General features: G+C 39.1%; 1 protein-coding gene across 1 annotated transcript; it reads left to right on the forward strand.

Annotated features, from left to right (window-relative positions):
• The first annotated feature begins 9,152 nt into the window (after nucleotides 1-9,152).
• LOC113926598 (poly(rC)-binding protein 2-like) lies at nucleotides 9,153-19,202 on the forward strand. Its single transcript, XM_035727050.1, has 3 exons — nucleotides 9,153-9,185; nucleotides 17,638-17,746; nucleotides 17,887-19,202. The coding sequence occupies exons 1-3, from the start codon at nucleotides 9,153-9,155 to the stop codon at nucleotides 19,200-19,202; spliced, it is 1,458 nt and encodes a 485-aa protein (XP_035582943.1).
• Nucleotides 19,203-20,612: the final 1,410 nt, after the last annotated feature.

Genomic DNA, 20,612 nt, shown 5'->3' on the forward strand with positions numbered 1-20,612 from the left:
AAGGGCAAGACGAAAAGGAGCGTCAGCACACATTGTTTCTCAGGCAGAGACAAGGTGTCGACAGAAGAAAAAGGATACAGTCATGGACTACATAGTCAAAAGGATATATTCTCAAATGTAATTTTATAAATACATTCTTCTTATAAATAAGAAGAGGCACCCAGTTTCCTCCTCTGTTCCCTAAACATTTTGCCCCGTTTCGCCTCACCTCTGTAGTCTCCTTCCTTCTGGGAGGGCCGTGCTATGTGCTGACTCTGCTCCCTGTCTCTTCCCAAGTAGTCATTCCATTCCTGCTCCTTCCTGTGCCCGCAGCAAGGAGCTGGGGCAGAGGCAAACCCAACATTCCTTCGCATGCTATTATGGAGACAAAATGAAAATTAGCCCATCAAAACTAAAGTAATGAAGAGAAACAAGTAAATGCATAGAAGCAGTTATTTGGTGAATTGGACTCATTTCCTCTAAGACCTCACGCGCATGACCACTTTCTACAAAGCCTTCTCTGACTCTCCTTGGCTGAATTGGTGGGTGCCATTATATCCTGTTCACACCACCCTTACATCACTTAAAAGTGATTTGAAGATAGAAGCATTCTTAGTTATCTGATTTCACAAATAGCTCACTTTCTAGACTCTTTATTCATTCAACATCTACTTAATAAAAAAATTTCTTCATTGAACAGATATTTATGGAGGTGGGCACAAAATGGGAGAAGGGGTCAAAAGGTACAAACTTCCAGTTATAAAATAATAAGTAATGCAGATGTAATGTACACTATGGTGACTATAGTTAATAATACTGTATTTCATATTTGAAAGTTCTTAAGATGGCAAATCATAAAAGTTCCCTTCACAAGAAAAAAATTTCTTGTAACTATGTATAGTGATGGATGCTAACTACACTTATTATGGGGATGATTTCATAATATATACAAATATCAAATCATTATATCTTACACCTGAAACTAATATGTTATCTGTCAATCATACCTCAAAAAAAAAAAAAAAAACCACAGACATTTACTGTGAATTGACTATGTGCTAGAAAACAGAATAGATGCTAAAGATTAAGGTTAAGTAAGTCCAGTCCTCCAGTCCAGAGATCACAGTCTGGAGGAGGCAGACCAAGTCTCAGATATCTTTATATTCACCCTTCCACTTTGCGTTGTGGTTGGCAATAGTCTGTGCTCAGTAGAAGTGCTCCGCATATTACAGGCAAGTTGCCACTAAACTAGAACTACAAGTTCCGAGTCACTCACAGGTGTTATAACTAACATTTAAAAATAGCAGCAGAAAACAGTTCAAGTCCAAGAAAGTTTATGAGGAAGCCCTGAAAGCTACATTTTCTAATTCACCAAAATATTCAACAATACAAAAAAAAATACAAAGAAAATTGTTTAGTGAGATACATGATATTCAGAATGTCACAAGAAGCAAAAAAACATGGGATAGCCCTGTATTTAAAGTCTGGGTTCTGAAACAAGGTCCCTGCCGTTTCATTTAAGCTTCAGGAATAATAATCCAATAACTATGTTCAAAATCAGATAGGACATATTAAATGATCTGTTAGGTGTAAACTCATTGAAAAAAATGTATTAATTCAGCCATGATTGAGTTCAAAATGTAACCTATCAGTCCCAGAATGATAAAAATTAAACAGGGTAGAAGCATTCCAGGTTCAAGGTCTTATAGCTTCCACATGGCTGATCAAAAATATGCAGAAACACATAGTAATTTAAGAAGTTCAGTAACATATAAAAAAAGACCAAAATAAAATTTAATTCAAATCTAACCATCAGGATCTTTGAAAACTATATCTAAATTAGTCTGGATATTTAAAAACAGAAATTATGTCGTCAGATATTCCCTCAAGTAACCCTCTTTTAAAATAAACTTCATCAGAAACCTAGGTGTATGACTGGTAGTCAAAAAGAAAGGTCTTTGGAATCTCCATCCTTAGAAATTCTGTTCAGTGGTTATAGGTAGTAAATAGGTTTGAGTTTGGGCACATTTTCAGACAGCATGCATATTAGATTGAATAATGTCCCCCCCCCAAAAAAAATATATATGTCCTAATCCCTGGAGCCTATGAATGTTACTTTATAGGGCCAAAAAGGACTTTACAGATATAATTAAATTAAAGATGTGAAGATTATCCTGGATTACCTGGGTAGATAACATTTATTTTGGTTATAATTTATAGTAGTATCATAGTTACACTTTGTCAATGTAACTATTTAATTTAGAGGCACAATAGATTAGGATAAATCCTGTAGTCCAACTGATGTGAAAGACAAAATTATCAGGATAATAAAAATCAACATTCTCTGCTCCAACTTTCCTGAATGAACTAGAATTCCCTTATTCCCTACTTTGGCTCAAGGGCCAGACTGTGCCTTTAGGCTATCAAAACCAGTTAGTCACACAATTGCCTCATTGATTCCGATTAAGTAACTCATATGCTCTGAGTTATAACTCGATCTAATTCAGGACCTGTCGGACTGTCAGGCCAGATTTCCATGATGCAGCCCCTGAACAAAAACATCTAAGGCCAGAGATTCCAACAACCTCTTTTATCCTGTAAATTTAAAGAATCTTTGGAGTAAGCCCTCTGCCCCATACCACTTCTTGGATAGCCAGATAAATTCTGAGAGGTGCAGCTTTGCTTCCTGAATTGCTCCTGATGATCTGATCATCCAACTAGTTCCCAGCTGTCCTCACTATCATTTAATCCATAGCCACACAATTTACATTGTTAATTAAATCTCAAGTAAAAGTTTTAACTTTATATCTTTGTAATTAAGAGACATTTATACATACACACACACACACACACACACACACACACACACACCAAAAGCCTTTTTAATTAAAACCTTTTGGTGGAAATACTCTTTACTTTCCATTTTGGAGATGGTGAGAAGTATATGAAAAGTTTGATTCTACTCAGGCATTTCTGTTTTAAATCAAACTAATTTTTCCATAGAATATTCTGTGATTTTCCCGTCTTAATACACTTCAGCCAGACATGTTCCCTTTGAAATTAATTCCAGTTTGTGAAATTCAAAAGATGAAGACTAGTAGGAATTTAATTTCATATTGGTGGCTTCTGTGTCTGGGTAAACATTATTAATGTTTTCATAATGGCACAGTAAGTGATTTAACTCACTAAGCACGATGGACATATGGTACCATGTTTGTATTAGCTCTGCCCAATACATGAAATCACTAAGTATAATCCATATGTCTATTTTTTTTTTACTAACCCACTGCATTTGAATATGAATTTGTCACCAATAGTGAAGATCTACAGTTAATAAGAACTATGGCAAGAGAGAATATAATATACCATTAGATGTATAGGCTAATAACTACAGCGGATACAAAACGGGTGATTAACAATTTAATTCTACAAATATTGGGATCTTACTATGTGACAGGTCCTGTACCCTGAACTGGGGATAAAGGAGTGATGAGCCAGATCCAGCCTGCTCCACCGAGCCTAGTGTACATAGGGTACCACTCTTGCCAGGCTCACCATGTAGGTAATTGTGGCAGATAAAGCAGGCTGTCTTACTCAATATCCATTCCAACCTCCTTGCTGTACCACTTAGGCTGGAAAGCTAAAATCTACACTTCCCAGACTCTCTCATAACCAAAGGCTAGGATGTGATGTGGGTTTCACCAATCAGGTGCATTTATCAAAGACCTAGATTCAAACTAAATTAAGCGGAGACTGGGGTAGCTACAGAATTTGTGGGCCCATTCCTAAATGAACATGCGTGGGCCCTGTACAAAAAGCAGGAAAAAAACTTTCCTTCCTTCCGTAGTCTTTCCCACAAGTCCTCAGGGTGGATATTTTTTTTTTCTTTTTTGTTTGCTATTTAATGTTGCTCTCCCAGAACGCGGGGACACTCAGATTATGAGTGCAGACACTCATCTGCGCGCAGGGGCCCTGCCCACAATTCTGCGCACTAGCTGCTGGGTTTCGTCTCTCACCTGCTACAGGACCGAAGCCTCCAGAAATCCAGTCAGGCATCTCTCTTTCCCAAAGCCTGCCACCGCAGTCCACGGAGGATGGGCCACTCGGAGAGTACTGTCCCCTCCACGGCCCGATGCTCTAGGCACCAGGACAGGGGCTGGCAAGACACTCGTCCCACCAGCGCGTCACCTAACGCTTGGTGGTACCGGTGGCCTGAGACGAGCACTTCGAGGACTTGCTCTGCCCGCAGACGCCCGGGGGCGCATGCGCCTGACTTGAACCAATCCCAATCCTCCCCGCACCCACGCCCAGGCCTCCTCTGGGTCAGGGAGGCTGAGGTCGCTGGGTAGTGTCAGAAACTGCAGTCCTGCGGTGCCAGGGCATAGGGGACAGATTGGCCTAGAACCTGTCACAGGGAGGTGGCAGGGGGAAAGAGCTGAGGCTCCAAGCTTCCAGCACAAAATCTACTGTCCCAAAGAAAACACAAATTTAACTTAAGAATTTCAAGGTGGCAACCTCAGAGCGCTAAACTCCAAGAATGGTGCCCTTCTCAGCGTGGGATCTTGAATGGCTTCACAAGTTACATGTTCATGAAGCTGGTCCTAAGTGGAGAGAAAGGGTGGAAGGCTTTCATTTTATGTCTTTGGATTATAGCAAATGTATCATGGCTTTTCATCATCAGTTTCCTGCCAAAATGTCAGGAGGAGACTGTGAGGTTCTTAGCCATGCAGAAACTGTGAGATTTTGGAAATTGGGAGTTGTTTCTAGAAGCTCAGCATAGAGCCTCCTCTTATAGCCTTTCCAATAATTCTGTAGATCCTTGTTTACATTTTTAAAAACTGGGGTGCCTGGGTGGCTCAGTCAGTCAAGCGGTTGCCTTCGGCTTAGGTCATGATCCCAGGGTCCTGGGATGGAGTCCTGCGTAGGACTCCCTGCTCAGCAAAGAGCCTGCTTCTCCCTCTCCCTCTGCCTGCTGCTCTGCGTACTTGTGTTATCTCTCTGTCAAATAAATGAAAACGTTAAAAAATAATTTAAAAATCTAACACCTAGCTCAGCTGGACACCTAGGGGTGCTTGGTACATGCTGAATTAATCTAGAGCTTAACAGCAAGCCCAAGCCCTTCACTCCCGACTCCATCCCATGTCAGCTCAGTCTAGGTTCCCCTCTTCAGTTATGATTAGCAGCTCCATCCATCCTTGCCTTCTTTTACCAGAGTTGTGAACCCAGCTCATTGTGTGGGAAAGCAGCACCTCACCCAAATCTCATCCATCCATTCCCATGCTCCTGTTCTGTCCTGTACCCTCTCAGATGCATCCTGGAATTTAAAGAGGAAGACAAGGAGGCAAAAGAAAAAAACAAAAGAGAGGGTTTCAGGAAGAACAGCATGATCAACAATGACAAATGTAACATGAGGTAAGAGAGAGGCTGAAGTGTCAAATGTATTGAGACTTACCATGCTCCAGGCTCAAGCAAGATATAAAGAGTAGACAAACCAACAAGGCAGATGAGTCTCTTGCTGTTTTGGACCTTGCATCCTACCATGCTACATGCAATAAGTGAACAAATAAACAATGTAATCACTGCTCATAAGTGTGACAAAGGGAAAAAATAGGAAGATAAAACGATGACATTGCCTATGATAGTAAACGGTTACTTATGATAATCCTAAAATATTGCTGTATGTCAAGTCTTGTTCTAAATATGACATGTGCATCTTATTTAATCCTTACAGCAACCCTAGGAGATATGTGCAATTATATCCTTAATTATAGATGAGAAACTGAACCACAGAGAGGGTAAGTGATGTTCTCAAGGTCACACGCCAATGTATGTTCCAGAAAAAGCCTCTCTGAGAATGGATATCTCTGCCAAGTTCTGAGGGATGCTAACAGACCAGCCAGGGAGAGAATCCCAGGCTATGAGAAGAACAAGTACAAAAGCCTGGAATAGGGCAAGGGATTGGGGGATTTGATGAGAGAGGAGACCAGTGGGACTGGATGACCAGGATTGAGAGGGTGAGTGCAGATGAGACTGACAGGGAGCAGGGGCTGATTACCCGGCTGGCACACTGCATGAGGAGGTTTCTGGTGAAACTGGAATGACTTGAGCAGTTGCAAAACGGAGTTGTGGGGTAGAAGGCAGGGTTAGTGGGTTGAGGAGAGAATGGGAGGTGTAGAAGTGGAGACAAACATTCAGAACTGCTTTAAGAAGCCCTGCTTTAGAAAGAGGAGAAAGGGTGGCAGAGAGAGGCAAGATGTGTTGAATGAGAAGTTTAGGACATAAGAGAGATGACTTTCTGAGTCAGGTCTGAACATGCACTGAGGGGCTCCGATTCAGTGCACGGCAGAGGGATTAGAGTCAGACTGGGGAAGGTCAGAGATTCCAGTGTGACTGGAGTGATGGAAGGAAGGAAGCTCATAACTGAGATGGAAAAAAGCTAGAGAGCTAGCATCTCCTTCTTCTGTTCTGTCTGTGAAGTAGGTTCCCCACATGCTGTGTTCCATTCACCTGACTGAATACTCATGGCCAAACTTTACTAGAATTAAGGCTGAGACTCTTACCCTCTAGCACCTTGTCCTTGTCTTGTCTACCCATTCCCAATTCAGGCTCTTTCTGTGGATTACTGCTCCTGGCTCCTTCTCTGCGGACCAAAAGGGGTTCAGTACAACAAAGTGCTTTGTGCCTGTTTTCCTGAGACCTGGAAATACCTAAAGTCTTAGAATGGCAGTAATATACGCTCAAAAATTAAAAGTAATGCATGAGAATTGGTCTCCTTATCAAGGTACCTTGTGACAAATGGCTCACTATGTGTGTAAACCTCATACCATGAGATGATGCCAAAGGAATTCCAGAGCTCCGTTATCAAGGAAAACATTTCTGTATTGGGTGGAGTGAAATCCTCTGAACAGTCCCCACTGGGAGCACTGATTCTGTCAACCCAAACTGAATGGGATCATAGATTCGGACAGATAGAAAGTTCCACCCGTGCAAGACGTTAGTGAACATGTTCAATAAAGCTCGTATGAGGAATTCCAAAACACCTACCCGCAGCTTATTCATCTCCTTTGAGAAAATTGTAATGGTTGTGTTTCTCCCCATTAATCATAAAGATAATTAGGACAATCCATGTAGAAAAGGATGGGTTACTTGCATTACTCAAGATGAGTTTTACGTTAACAATTTACTCGTTTTGAGAAGTAAATTCTTTCTTCCTATAAAAAGGCTGAAATTGTTGACATAACAATTATAAAACTTTCTCAAACTTTCAGGTGTAAGATCAGTACTGTCTGAGCATCTGATGTATTAAATGGTGATTATAGTTGCTAACGTGACATCATGTAGCTGAAATTTGCTAAGAGAATAGAACTTAAATGTTTTCACATGCACAAAAAAGATAAATATGTGAGGTGATGGATGTGTTAACTAGATGAGAGGAATCCTTCCACAATGTATACATATATCAAATCATGCAGTACACTTTACATATCTTATAATTTTGTCAGTTATAGCTCAATAAAATTAAAAAAAATAGTAAAATGATTTGTATGCATCTTTCCTACTCCCCTACCCACCCACCATTTTTCCCCCTCAAAACCTAAGCTATGCTGGGCAGGAAAGACTACGCACTCTGAATTATTTAAAAAAAAAATTAAAAATATTGTTATGTTCAGAAAAATTTTAGAATTAAGTATGTTGTACTATATTATCTAAAAAAATCATATAGATGAATTATAGTATTTTTTCTGAATGTCCAAAAACTATTTGAAACTAAATATCCTAGATTTAATCTAGATATCTACTGTTTATTTTTCAGTTACATGAAATAACAGCAACTTTACCCTATTAGTAGTCTGAAATATGAACAGACTATCTGAGGATTGGGCCAAACAATCACCAAGAAAGTATATGAAAAGTTAAAAAAAAAAAAGCAGTAAGAAGATCTAACAAAACAGGTCACATTTTTCTAACAATGCCATTATTAGTTTGATCCATGTCTCTCAGGGTGAGATGCATAAAGCCCTAAGTTACCTGAGAGTTTTATGTTACCAAACACTAAATTGATTCTGTTTCCAGATTTTTGTATTACGATTGAAACTAAGAGAAGAAAGATGGTAACTACTAAGTGCTAGGTTTTATAATGTTTTACTGTTACAGAGAAAGAAATAGGAGTTGTATTTAGATAAGTTCTGGGTATTGTTAAAAGACAAACTGAGGCATATTAAAAATGTTAAGAATTTATTTAAAAAAAATAATTTATTTGAGCAAAAATTCATTCTAATTGGGTAGCACCAAACTGGAAGTGATTAGTAGGAGTTCTCCCCTGACAGGAGCAATGGGCAAGATTTTAATAGTGAAGAGGTAGAAGGAAAGCAAGGAAATTATTTGACTGGCTCTAGCTGAAGTATTGCTTTATTTGGAAAAGCCTAGTTGGTTGTTTGTGATTAGTTGTCTTCAGGTTTTGATTTCTTAACCTTGAAGCATTTTTAGGCTTTAGTTTTAATTTGCTTACACCAAGCTGCTAAGGTATTTGAACCAACTCAGTTTAATTGTCCCCCTGTTTAATTAATTTAACAATATATATTTTTAGTTAGAACTTACCAGTTAATTTGAGATAAGAATGGAAACTAATTAGGGTATGGAGACAGCACTATACACGACTAATTTAAAAAAAATGAAAAAAAATCTAATTTAGGAGATCCTGTAATAGATTCCCTATTGGATTGAATTAAACTGACTGAGCACTACTCTGCTTTCAGAAACTTTTGTTTGCCTATGGTTTTTCAGATAAAATGACCAAAAAAAAAAAAAAATGCATTACTACTTCCAATGCAGATGTAGTTGTTAGGACACTAACTTTAGCTGTAAGTGGCAACAACAACAACAACTGAAAGTGGATTGAATACTTAAGGGGCTAACTCTTTCGTGTAATAAAATGTCCAGCGTACGGCTGTCAAGAGCTGGAGCTCCATTATCACCAAAAACCCAGTCAGTCCTCTCCTTCCGCTCCACCACACCTGGTGTGGGGCTTTTCTCCACACGGTCACAAAGTGGCTGCTGTACCCCCTCAAGCCTTACCTCCCATCAGGGCCACAGCAGCGTAGTTGATCCCCCTGAAAAAGCTGTTTCAAAGTTTCATATAATGACTTACATATTACTGGCTAGAATTGGGTCGCATGGTCACCTCTAGTGGAAAGACTGTTAGAAAGGTGAGTATTTTAGGGGTTCCCAGAGGGCTCAGTTAGTTAAGTGTCCAACTTTTGGTTTTGGCTCAGGTCATGATCTCATGGGTCATGAGATCAAGCCCCTGATGGGCTCCACGCTCTCTCTCAAATAAATAAATCAATCATAAAAAAAAAAAAAGGTGAGGGCGCCGGGGTGGCTCAGTTGTTAAGCGTCTGCCTTCGGCTCAGGTCATGGTCCCAGGGCCCTGGGATCGAGCTCCGCATCGGGCTCCCTGCTCGGCAGGAAGCCTGCTTGTCCCTCTCCCACTCCCCCTGCTTGTGTTCCCTCTCTCGCCGTGTCTCTCTCTGTCAAATAAATAAATAAAATCTTTAAAAAAAAAAGAAAAAAGGTGAGTATTTTAGCTTTCAAGCCATTATGTAGAAAAAGGCAAGAATGCAAGATTGCAAATGGCTTTTAAGCCACCCTGTCTGCATCAGTAGGCAAGGGGATGAAGAACTTTGTAAAAAATATTAATAGGCCATCCAAATAATTTTCTAAATCACAGAAAGAGTACATTTCCTAAGCAAATACTGACTTTCATAGTATTATTGGTTGGCACTACAAGGCAGATCTTATTGATTTGGTGAATCAATGCAAAAGTCATTTACTTAGCAGTGAGAGGTTTTTCAATGTGCTATGCTCCTGTTATGATTTGACTTTCAGCTAACCTCAATTTTTCAAATGCTTTTATTTAAACTCTGGACACTTCTAGACACTCAAACTTCAAGATAACATAGATCTCAGCCCCACTATTCCCTTCCCAAGCTATATCGGGGAAAAAAAAAAGCAAACACAGGGACTACAGGTTTGTCTAAGTATCAGCTATTGAGGGAAGCAAGGTGTTAAATGGTCTCACTTACATAATGATTCTATTTTTTTTTTTTAGATTTTATTTATTTATTTGACACAGAGAGAAAGTGAGGGAGCACAAGCAGGGGGAGCAGCAGAGGGAGAGGGAGAAGCAGGCTCCCCCCTGAGCAGGGAGCCTGACGGGGCTCAATCCCAGGACCCTGAGGTCATGACCTGAGTGGAAGGCAGATGCTTAACTGACTGAGCCACCCAGGTGCCCCTACATAATGATTCTAAATATTAAAACCAGCTAGGAAACTTTTAAGAAACTCTGATAAATTGATTTTTAAGAGCTCTGTAGATAATTATGATGTGCTGCTAGTGCTGAGAACTACTGAATTAGAAAGAAGGAAAAAACTAGAAATAGCATGGAAAACCGTGAGCAAGTTATTGAACCTCTTTAAGCTCAGTTTTTTCATCTATTAAATGAGTTAATCTATATAAACATTTAGTTTGGTGCATGGTAAACACTTAATAAATATTAGTTATTGTTTTGCTGGTGTTAATATATTTTTGAAAAAAAAAATTTTTGTGAGCAAATGGAGTTTCTCCAAGGCAAGCAATAAACTATAAGAGCAGATCTCTTAAAGGTAGCAAAACTGGGTATTTAAATCCCAGCTTGGCCACTTACTAGTTAATTTGACATTGAGCCGGGAAGCCATTTGATCTCAAGTTTTGTCATCTATTAAATATGAAAAATACCTATTTCTCAGGTTATGAAGATTGGAAGACACTATGTATGCTAAAGTGTAATTTTCAGAAAAGTAAAATCATGACTCCTACACAAATATAAAACAGACATGTACCAAAGATTTTACTCAACTCTTTACTGAGGGAACTGATATGATGGTTAACACCTGTTCAAATGAGAATTTGATTTACAAAGCTTTACAATCTCCAGTCAAAATTCATTTGCATTGGTATGAACTGGAATTATTTGCATTGCTATTTGTTTTTTACAATTTGATAGCTATCCTTAGAGAGTTGTTAAAATAATCTAGTCAAAAGAAAGTCAATTAAAGGTGCACATTTCTGCAATGGGATAATCTGAAGGTCTCCTAGACAATACCTGCACCCTACCAAAAGCACTCTGCTGTAATCTTTGTCCATTTCCAAGTCCTAACACATAGATAAAGCACACAGCAGAGCGTACCCACCATGTATTAAGCACTGATTAAATAATGGTTCCAGTTCTCATTATGCTTGGGTAATATGATTACCTAAAAAACCTAGCAAATTAACTAAATGTATTAAGACAGATTTGTCATTACTATGACATTAAGCATTCATGCTTTACATTCCTCCCACTACTGTAAACATAGCAATGATAGGTGTTTTTATATAAAGAAAAGTCATAGTCATATTCAAAAGCAGCGTAATAGATAATCTGCAGCAAAATGCAGGCGCTGAAGCCTGGAGCCCAGAGTCAGACTTGTGTGAGCTGACAGAGCCAGGTGTCCTTATGAAAGCTGGAAGCAAGGACAGTGTTACCCTTTGCCAGCTCAATGACTGAATCTATCTCCACTCACCAAGGGACAGAAGCTGGAGCCACCAGCTAAGACCATGCCTTGCTAGAGATGGTAGAGGCAACCAAAAAACTGATAGACTAGGAGGCTTTAGAGGAGAGGAAGATGGAAACTCCCACACAAAATAAGCCTTAAAACAAAAATTTCAGGGCGCCTGGGTGGCTCAGCTGGTTAAGCGACTGCCTTCGGCTCAGGTCATGATCCTGGAGTCCCGGGATAGAGTCCCGCATCAGGCTCCCTGCTCAGCAGGGAGTCTGCTTCTCCCTCTGACCCTCTTCCCTCCCGTGCTCTCTATCTCTCATTCTCTCTCTCTCAAATAAATAAATAAAATCTTAAAAAATAAATAAAAAATAAAAAAACTGCCTTTAAAAAAACTAAAATTTCAAAGAAAATGAGGAAAATTAAACTAAGACAACAAATAAACTTGACCAGAGCAGTAATAATTAATAGAGAATATGATGCAGCCATTAATTGTGGAATATTTAACAACATGGAAAATGTGTTAAGGGAAGGAAAACATGTCAAGGGGAATGTCAATGTTTTTAAGACCGGTCTGCTCGTTGGCCACTAGCCCTCAACTCCTTTTCTACCCTTCTGTTTCTCCCCCATGGCAGGAAGCTAGAAGTCTGCATACTCCATTCTTTTCCATACTCCCAGAGAGAGTCTGTCTTGCAGAGAGAATCTGCCAACGGGAGACAATGGCAGAAATTGGGAACGAGGAGGACTGCCCACCTGGAGGTAGCTCTAAGAAACATGGCAGCCGCCGGCAAATCTGAGCCCCCAGCAGGCAACATGGACAATAGGATTCCTGGACCCGTGTAGCATTGGTAGGATTTTTTTTTTAATTTAACTATCATTTTCTTTCCATCCAAGCCAAGAACCTTAGAAAAGGTTCTAAGGACATAGCCAAGGAAGTGTAGGACGGTCGATGAGGTTATTGTAAAGTTAGCCTCTCAGGCATTGTGATTGAAACATAACCCTAATGGCTTGCACGGTGCAATAAAATGCTTCACCAAAGGTTGCAGAATTGTAGGATGTAATAAAGTCTGCCTAGCTTCATTTCCAATGCTGCAGAACTCCCTGCTTCCTATAAATCAGCAGCAGTTGGGCTCTGGCAGCCTCAGGAGCACACAGGCTGTGGGGTCTGGGCAAAGCATCTGCCTTTCTGCTTCTCCTGTCTTGGGCATGGTAGTGGCCTCCAGCAGTTACTAATCTTTAGGTAAATACACCTTCCCTTTTTTGGTCCTTCAATCCTTTCAACGCATTCATAATCACTTTTCTGTACTACTTTCACTCTGTTGGTGAACACTGATGGATAGAGCTGGCTACACCAGCAGAATACAGATAACAGTCAGCATTCTCATATATGCCCCCAAATCAGAGGAACAATGATACTTAAGGAGCTGTGGATGAAAGCAGGAACTGACTTGTTATGCTAAAAAAGTAAACAACCTACACACTAGGAATGTATATACATATCTATAGAAAGGAGGCTGGGTTTTTTTGTTTTTTGTTTTGCTTTTTTTTTTTTTTTGGTTAGTAGAATTGCAGGTGATTTTCCTGCAGGTGATTACCAGTGCTGGAAGCAGCCTAATTAGGGTCACATCCCAGCTCTTCCACCTCCTAAGTGTGTAGCCTTGGGCAGGACTTTTAACCTCTCTGCTTTAATTTCTCCAAATGCCAAGTGGTTGAAATAATAGCTCAAGAAGTCATTTGAAGAAAAAAAAGTGAGTTAATGAAGTTAAAGAGCACAGAAAAGAACCTGGTATATAGTATTATATAAGCGGTTTTCAGATTTTAATTTTAAAAATGTTTTAAATTTTCTCATTCTAATAAAGGATATATATTATAATTGACCAGAAAACATGTCATATAAAAAGAAAAATGTGACATTCCATAAAAAAGACAATATAAGTAGTTTTAGAGTTACTAAATAAATAGATTAAATTTTTAATCTAATTTTCACAGTGTCACAGGGTTTAGAAGCCACATTCTACTGGTCACACAAACCAACCCTGGGACAGTGTGGGAGGTAACTACACGAGGGTGTGAAGGAGATGGGGATCCTTGTGGGCCACCTTGGAGACTGGCTACCACAATCTGGACTGTGAAGACCACTATCATGTTTATTGCCAAATTAATTTTTTCCCTTAGCCATGGATGTGGCTAAGAGTAACAGGAACCCCAGTGACAGGTGATTTAAATAAGAAGAGGTTTGTTTATTTCATGCCACAAGAAGTCCCAGAGTAGGCAGTCCACAGCTAGTATGGTGGTCAAGGATACCTTCAAGGACCCAGGCTGCTTCTCACCTTCAGCTCTACCACTCTCAGTGATGACAACAGCACTTCCAGACCCCCTGGCAGAAAGACACCATGTGGCACCAGTGACCTTCCCCTTACACCTCATTGGTCAAAATTTCAACATGCAACTTTTAGCCGAAAAGCAAGCTGGGGAATTGAGGGTTTAGATAGTCCAGTCTCTATAGTAGATGAAGGCAAAGAAACACAAGGAAAACTGTTGATGGAGCCCACATTTCCTAAGCTCAGATTTTGAACAGTGCAGCATTTCCTAAGGTGGATCATGAGGCAGTAAATTACTGGAGCTACATTATAACGTAAAAGAAGTACAGGGATTTACATGTGAGAGGTTCTTATGAACTATTTCTTGAGTTAACATAATATATAGTATTAGGTATTTAGCATCTCTTATAAACATTAACCTTATACAAGCATTTCCTAGAATGACTTTGTATTTTATTTGCATTCATTGGGACAGATTTTTCCATCACTAGGAAGTAAAAAGAGTAAAACACCACAATAATTTCATGTAGTTTACTTTCTCTTAATTTCAGGATTTGCATTACAGGTTTTAATCTGTGCATGAAATGCTAACCCCAGCTACACTTCAGCTCACTGCTTCTCCTGCCACCCACTGTGCCCCAAACCTTTACCCATTACCCTACAGATCTGTCCTCACATATAAGTTCTTTTTCTATCACTCTTCTTGGTTCAGAATTTTCTTCTTTAAGTAACATAAAAATAAAAAGTGATAGGGCAAATGATTAAACACATTCCCTTTAGAAAAAAAAAATTGATGTTATAAGAAACTAACTTTGTAAAGGAGACAACCCAAAAAACAAACTGCATTCTGAAAATACCATGAAATGCCAACATAGCATTTTTGTACTTCAAAAAAAAATGTCAACTTTTATGCCAAAATTGACTTGAAAATTGAAGCTGTTAAAAATACACACTTAATTTAGTAGCTTTTAATTCACGGGGCTTTTTCATGGGTGGGGTTGCAAAGTGGTGAGTTGAATTTTGCCACAGAGGAATATACTGCCTCTGTACAAGTCAGACTTTTTACTAAGAATAGACTTGTGGGCTGCAGGATAATTAAAAAGTGCTTGGCATAATTGAAGTTCTGGTGAGGAAATGATTAAAGTCATGGCCTTGCATGTTGGGTGTATACAAACTACTTTAAAACTTGGATACTGGAATGTATGGACTTAAAAGGATTGCATTAAGATGAAAAACATAAAATGCCCCTGATAAACCATACTTTCATTTTTAAATAGAACTGAAATCACTAAAATTATATATTGATTTTACATGAATAGTGGAAATTTGCTATACCTATTTGAATATAGAAAAACATCCTTTTAAAGAGAGTAGCTTATGCTTTTACTCAAAACAGACAATGGAAAATAAATTACAGAAAAATGTTTACTTGGCCATTTCAGCGTTAACAAACATTTTCAATGTTGTTCAGTATCTCTAGCTTTGTGGGCTACTAAAATTTTAAAGTATTTAAAATCAATTCTTGTTATTTATAAAAGAACCAGATACCATTTCTTCCTTGGACTAAATTATTTAAAGTTAAAGAATTAGGCTTTCTTTTAAAGGTTAAGCATTTTAAATAGGCAACTATTACTAGTGGCTACTCTGGAGAGTGGTATCTGGGGTGAGAAGCAGCTGAAGTAATATTTTTTACATCATATTCCTTTGTACCATTTGAATTTGCTTTTAAAAATATTAACTTCATAATTAAGTTATTAATGATAAAATTAAGTTGAAAACCTTATTAGATCAACAATCACTGAAGAAAACGAAAAATAAGTCATGAAAAAAGACTTGTCTTGACTGAAACTTGAAAAGTATCATCACATAGAATATGAACAACTTTCAAAATAGACTTGGGGAATTACCATCTTAAGACCAAACAGGAAAACTGAAATGATAACATACTGTTTTATGTCATAGTGCTCTTTAAAATCTAACTGAAATGGGACTCCTGGGTGGCTCAATCGGTTAAGTGGCTGCCTTTGGCTCAGGTCATGATCCCAGCTCCTGGGATAGAGCCCCACATCAGGCTCTTGCTCAGCGGGGAGTCTGTTTCTCCCTCTGCCTGCCACTCCCTGTTTCCCCTGTTTGTGCTCTCTCTCTCTCTGAAAAATAAACAAAATCTTAAAAAAAAAAATAAAATAAATTCTATCTGAAAAATCAAGAAACCTCATATTCCTTATTAAGTAATAGTTGACCTGTTAACAAAAGAAAAGATCATCTTCCTCATCTTTTTTATAGTAATTCTGAGGTCTCCTAACATGCTTTAACTACCAGTTTCAGGGTTCCCAGGCTAGGTGTGACCCCATGAAATAAGATAAAGATAAGAAATATAAATTTAAATGATTATTTTACACATGGCGATGACATTAATTTTTATTTTAAAGTAATATTTATATTGTACTATTATAAAACCAGCAAACAGCTTTATTTCCAGACTAAATTTTCCTAGACAAAATTATCAAGGACTAGGAAGGGGAGAAAGTAGCAAACTCCTATCTCCATGAAAAGGCACTGAAACAAAAATAGTGAAATAGGCACAAATTATCAGGCAAATATGAAGAAAAGGTATCTAGAGGTAGCAATACTTATACCAACCAACTATAATTCAAGGAAAAAAGGCATAAAATAATGAAGTCTACTTAAGTAGTATAATTTGTAATACATAAGTCATCAACTTTGTGACTACCCACAAAAGCTTCAAAGTGAATAGTCTCAGATATCTTTTGAAAGTAGATAATATCCAAATAATAGCATCAAAGTATGTGGAATAAAAATAATACTTGTAGGAGGAAAAATGAGCAGAAACACACATGCAGTGGGAGACTTTAACATGCATCAGCATTAATATATGACAAAACAGACCAAAACAAGGAAATTTACAAAATTTAGAAAAGTGATAATGAATAAATGGATAAGAATAACAGAATTAGAAAACCACCATTTTAAGATTCCCTAGTGAAATAATGGATCTTAGCAAGGATTATCAATGACTGCTTCAAAGCATTTGCTAAGTGTTGACATAATTCTTTTTAATGAATGAATCAGTTTGATATCTTCAGAATCCACTGATCCATTTTAATGTTAATGATAGTAGGACAAGCAGACAGTACATTACTCCTAATGTGATGCAACTGAAAGTTTACAGTACACCTATGATGTATTCTTGCCAACAAGATTTAAAACTGAATTCAATCAAGATTTTGAACCTAACTACTGGTTTACATGAAATACAGAAGATGCAGAAACATATTAAATAATACCATGAGGATGTAATCAGTCAAATAAAGACTGTAAGAAATTCTGTAGGGCAAATGACCCAATTTATTCCATAAATAAATGTCATGGAAAATAAAGGAAGGGCAACTATTAAAGATTCAAGACACATGTCTACCAAATGCAATATGTGAATTTTTTTTGGATCCCTATATGAATAAGTCATTTGTAAAAAGACATTTTAAACACAAATAATGCTTTAAGAAAGTACAATGTTAACTATTAATATTGTTAATTACAATCTTATACTGCCTATTTAAAAAGGCAAGAGTATCAACCAAAATACTGACAGAATTCATTAGGAATGTGACTAAATAGAAGATAAAAGTGACACTTTTCATATGTACTATTAATCACTAATAAGAAGCTAACAATTCTTGATCTATACAAAAAAATCCAAAATTCTTGGAAATAATTTTATAATGAAATATGTGTACTCCCAGACCAGCAGAGGCAGTAGCCGGAGCAGCCGCAGCCTGTGCCCTCCACCAGCCCCGGGGTCACTTTCCCCCTGCTTCCTCCTTTTCCTCCTCTGCCCGCCCATGGCGGAGGGTGTGGGGGGGGGTTGGCGGGGGCGGGGAGGGGCCTCACGTTCCACCCGCCCCTGTTGTTCTGCCCTTCCCCTTCCCGCCCGCTCCCCTTTTCCCCTCAGTTGACTCACACCTGCAGTTTTTGGCTTTCACCCCCACCAGTGACCAAAGACTTGACCAAAGTCCAGCTGCCCAGAACACTGCTCGACACGGACACCGGTGTGACTGAAGGTGGATTAAATGTCACTCTCACCATCCGGCTACTTATTCATGGAAAGGAAGTTGCCAGTATCATCGGAAAGAAAGGAGAATCAGTTAAGAAGATGCCTGAGGAGAGTGGTGCTCGTATCAACATCTCAGAAGGGAATTGGCCTGAGAGAATTATCACTTTGGCTGGACCCACTAACGCCATCTTCAAAGCCTTCGCTACGATCATTGACAAACTGGAAGAGGACATCAGCAGGTCTATGACCAATAGTACAGCTGCCAGTAGACCCCCAGTTACCCTGAGGCTGGTGGTCCCTGCCAGTCAGTGTGGCTCTCTCATTGGGAAAGGTGGTTGCAAGATCAAAGAAATACGAGAGAGTACAGGGGCTCAGGTCCAGGTGGCAGGGGATATGCTCCCCAACTCAAGTAAGTGGGGCATCACTATTGCTGGCATTCCGCAATCCATCACTGAGTGTGTGAAACAGATCTGCGTGGTCATGTTGGAGTCCCCCACAAAGGGCGTGACCATCCCATACCAGCCCAAGCCGAACAGTTCTCCAGTCATCTTTGCAGGTGGTCAGACCTATACCATTCAAGGACAGTATGCCATTCCACAGCCAGATTTGACCAAGCTGCATCAGTTGGCAATGCAACAGTCTCATTTTCCCATGACGCATGGCAACACCGGATTCAGTGGTTTGGATGCATCTGCTCAGACTACTTCTCATGAACTCACCATTCCAAATGATTTGGTTGGCTGCATAATCGGGCGTCAAGGCGCCAAAATCAATGAGATCCGTCAGATGTCTGGGGCACAGATGAAAACTGCAAACCCAGTGGAAGGATCTGTTGATAGGCAGGTTGCCATCACTGGATCTGCTGCCAGCATTAGCCTGGCTCAATATCTAATCAATGTCAGTTTAGAAAACGCTATACCCTCCTCCCAGGCAGCCTCTGTCACGATCCCTGATCACCTCAGCATCAACCTCTCTCAACCCTCCACCCCTTCTTCTTCTTCCTCCTCCACCACCACCCCCTCGCTCGCTGCAGCAGGGACCTCCGACACACCCTCCAGCCTCCCCAACCCTCTTCCGACCGCCCCTGGTGTCTCCAGTCTGCTTGGCATGAAACCCATCCCTCTCCTGGCTCTAAATGTTGTGTCTGCTGCTAAGGGTACCAGGGCTTCAGCTACTACCACCACCACCACCTCAGCCATGCCATGTGTAACTAACAAACTGAAAAGTGAGAAACAGAGATTCTCCCCCTACTGATTGAATATCTTGAGGCACCCCCTCAAGTACTTCTTGGTTCATTTTGTTTTTCTTTGTTAACATTGGTGAGAACCAAACAATTGTGAGCTTGTGACCGTTTCCTTTTGACTATTTTGGGGCATAACAGGGTGGGGGTGGGGGTAACGGTAACCTGGGGTTAGGGTGAGGCCATTCCATCTGAGTGCCTGTTTCAGAGTCTGACTTGTTGAATTCTTTATCTAGAGCCACATCTTGCTCTTCCTTTTCATTCTGTTACTTTTTTTGGAGCTTTATTCTGCATTGCAATATAACAATGTGTTAGGCTCTGTGTTAATGAATAAACGCTTCTCCATTAAAATATATATGTGTGTGTGTAAGCAGCTGGAAAACTATAAAACTTATACTGATAGATACGAATGCTGAAATTAATTGAGAACTAGAGTTTAAACACTCTACTTATACTCTTTTCCATTGCCTTAATAATCATTAAACATTAAATGTGCTTTAGCCCATCTTACCATATACCTTGGTTCTGTATGCCGTTATGAATTTACTAATCAGTAACATATGACAGTTAACTTGATTGTATATTTTAGTTAAAATGGGAATCTCAAAATCATGAGACGAAGTATTTAATGACAGAATGGCCTCATTATTAGCAGTTAGAGAATCATAACTGGATCCTTTTGCCTTTAACAATTGGGGGTTTGCTAATTCATTTATGAACTTCCTAGGATTAGGAAGTGCTGCCGCCTCATAAAGTTTCACTATGGGAGCCACAGGCTTTACCATCTCCTATGGCCTAGTGTCATTAAACAGTTCTGCTGTGTTCCATTTACAAGGCCCCCATCACCAGCAGCAACCTGATGACTGTAAGCCAGCTTAGGGAATATTGTTGTCCTGGCCATTCCTGTTACCTTAAGCTGTGTATTTACAGTGATTACATTGTCCAATTATAATGTAATCCTAGCAGGAATGAATGCCATAATTATAGGCTATGGTTCTCTCTACATATTTACCATACCATAAAGAATATCACAAAGACTCAATTAAACTCTAATGTGTGAATACATTCTAATAATCTTCCACATCATTCCTCAGCTAAGTATCATAGTAAATTTTCAGCTTATTACTGGTTCAACTATTTATAAATGAAATAAAACATTTGTTTGTGAAGTAGACATAAGTTTACATTTTTTAGAAACCAAGAGATTTTCTGGAACTGCAGAGGATCTGCATTTATCAACTAAAATACTAAGTTATCCACAGACTTAGAATGTAAAAAGTTAATAAAACAACAAATAAGCATAAACTCAACCATACATATCATTTTGTTTCAGTCATTTTCCCATTGCAAATGATAATTTTATCTCAGCTGTTTCAAAGCCAAACTACACTGCACTCCAAACAATGGAAATTATGTGTTCCTCT

This window comes from Zalophus californianus, chromosome 4 (assembly GCF_009762305.2).
Source record: "Zalophus californianus isolate mZalCal1 chromosome 4, mZalCal1.pri.v2, whole genome shotgun sequence".
Taxonomy (NCBI): Eukaryota; Metazoa; Chordata; class Mammalia; order Carnivora; family Otariidae; genus Zalophus; species Zalophus californianus.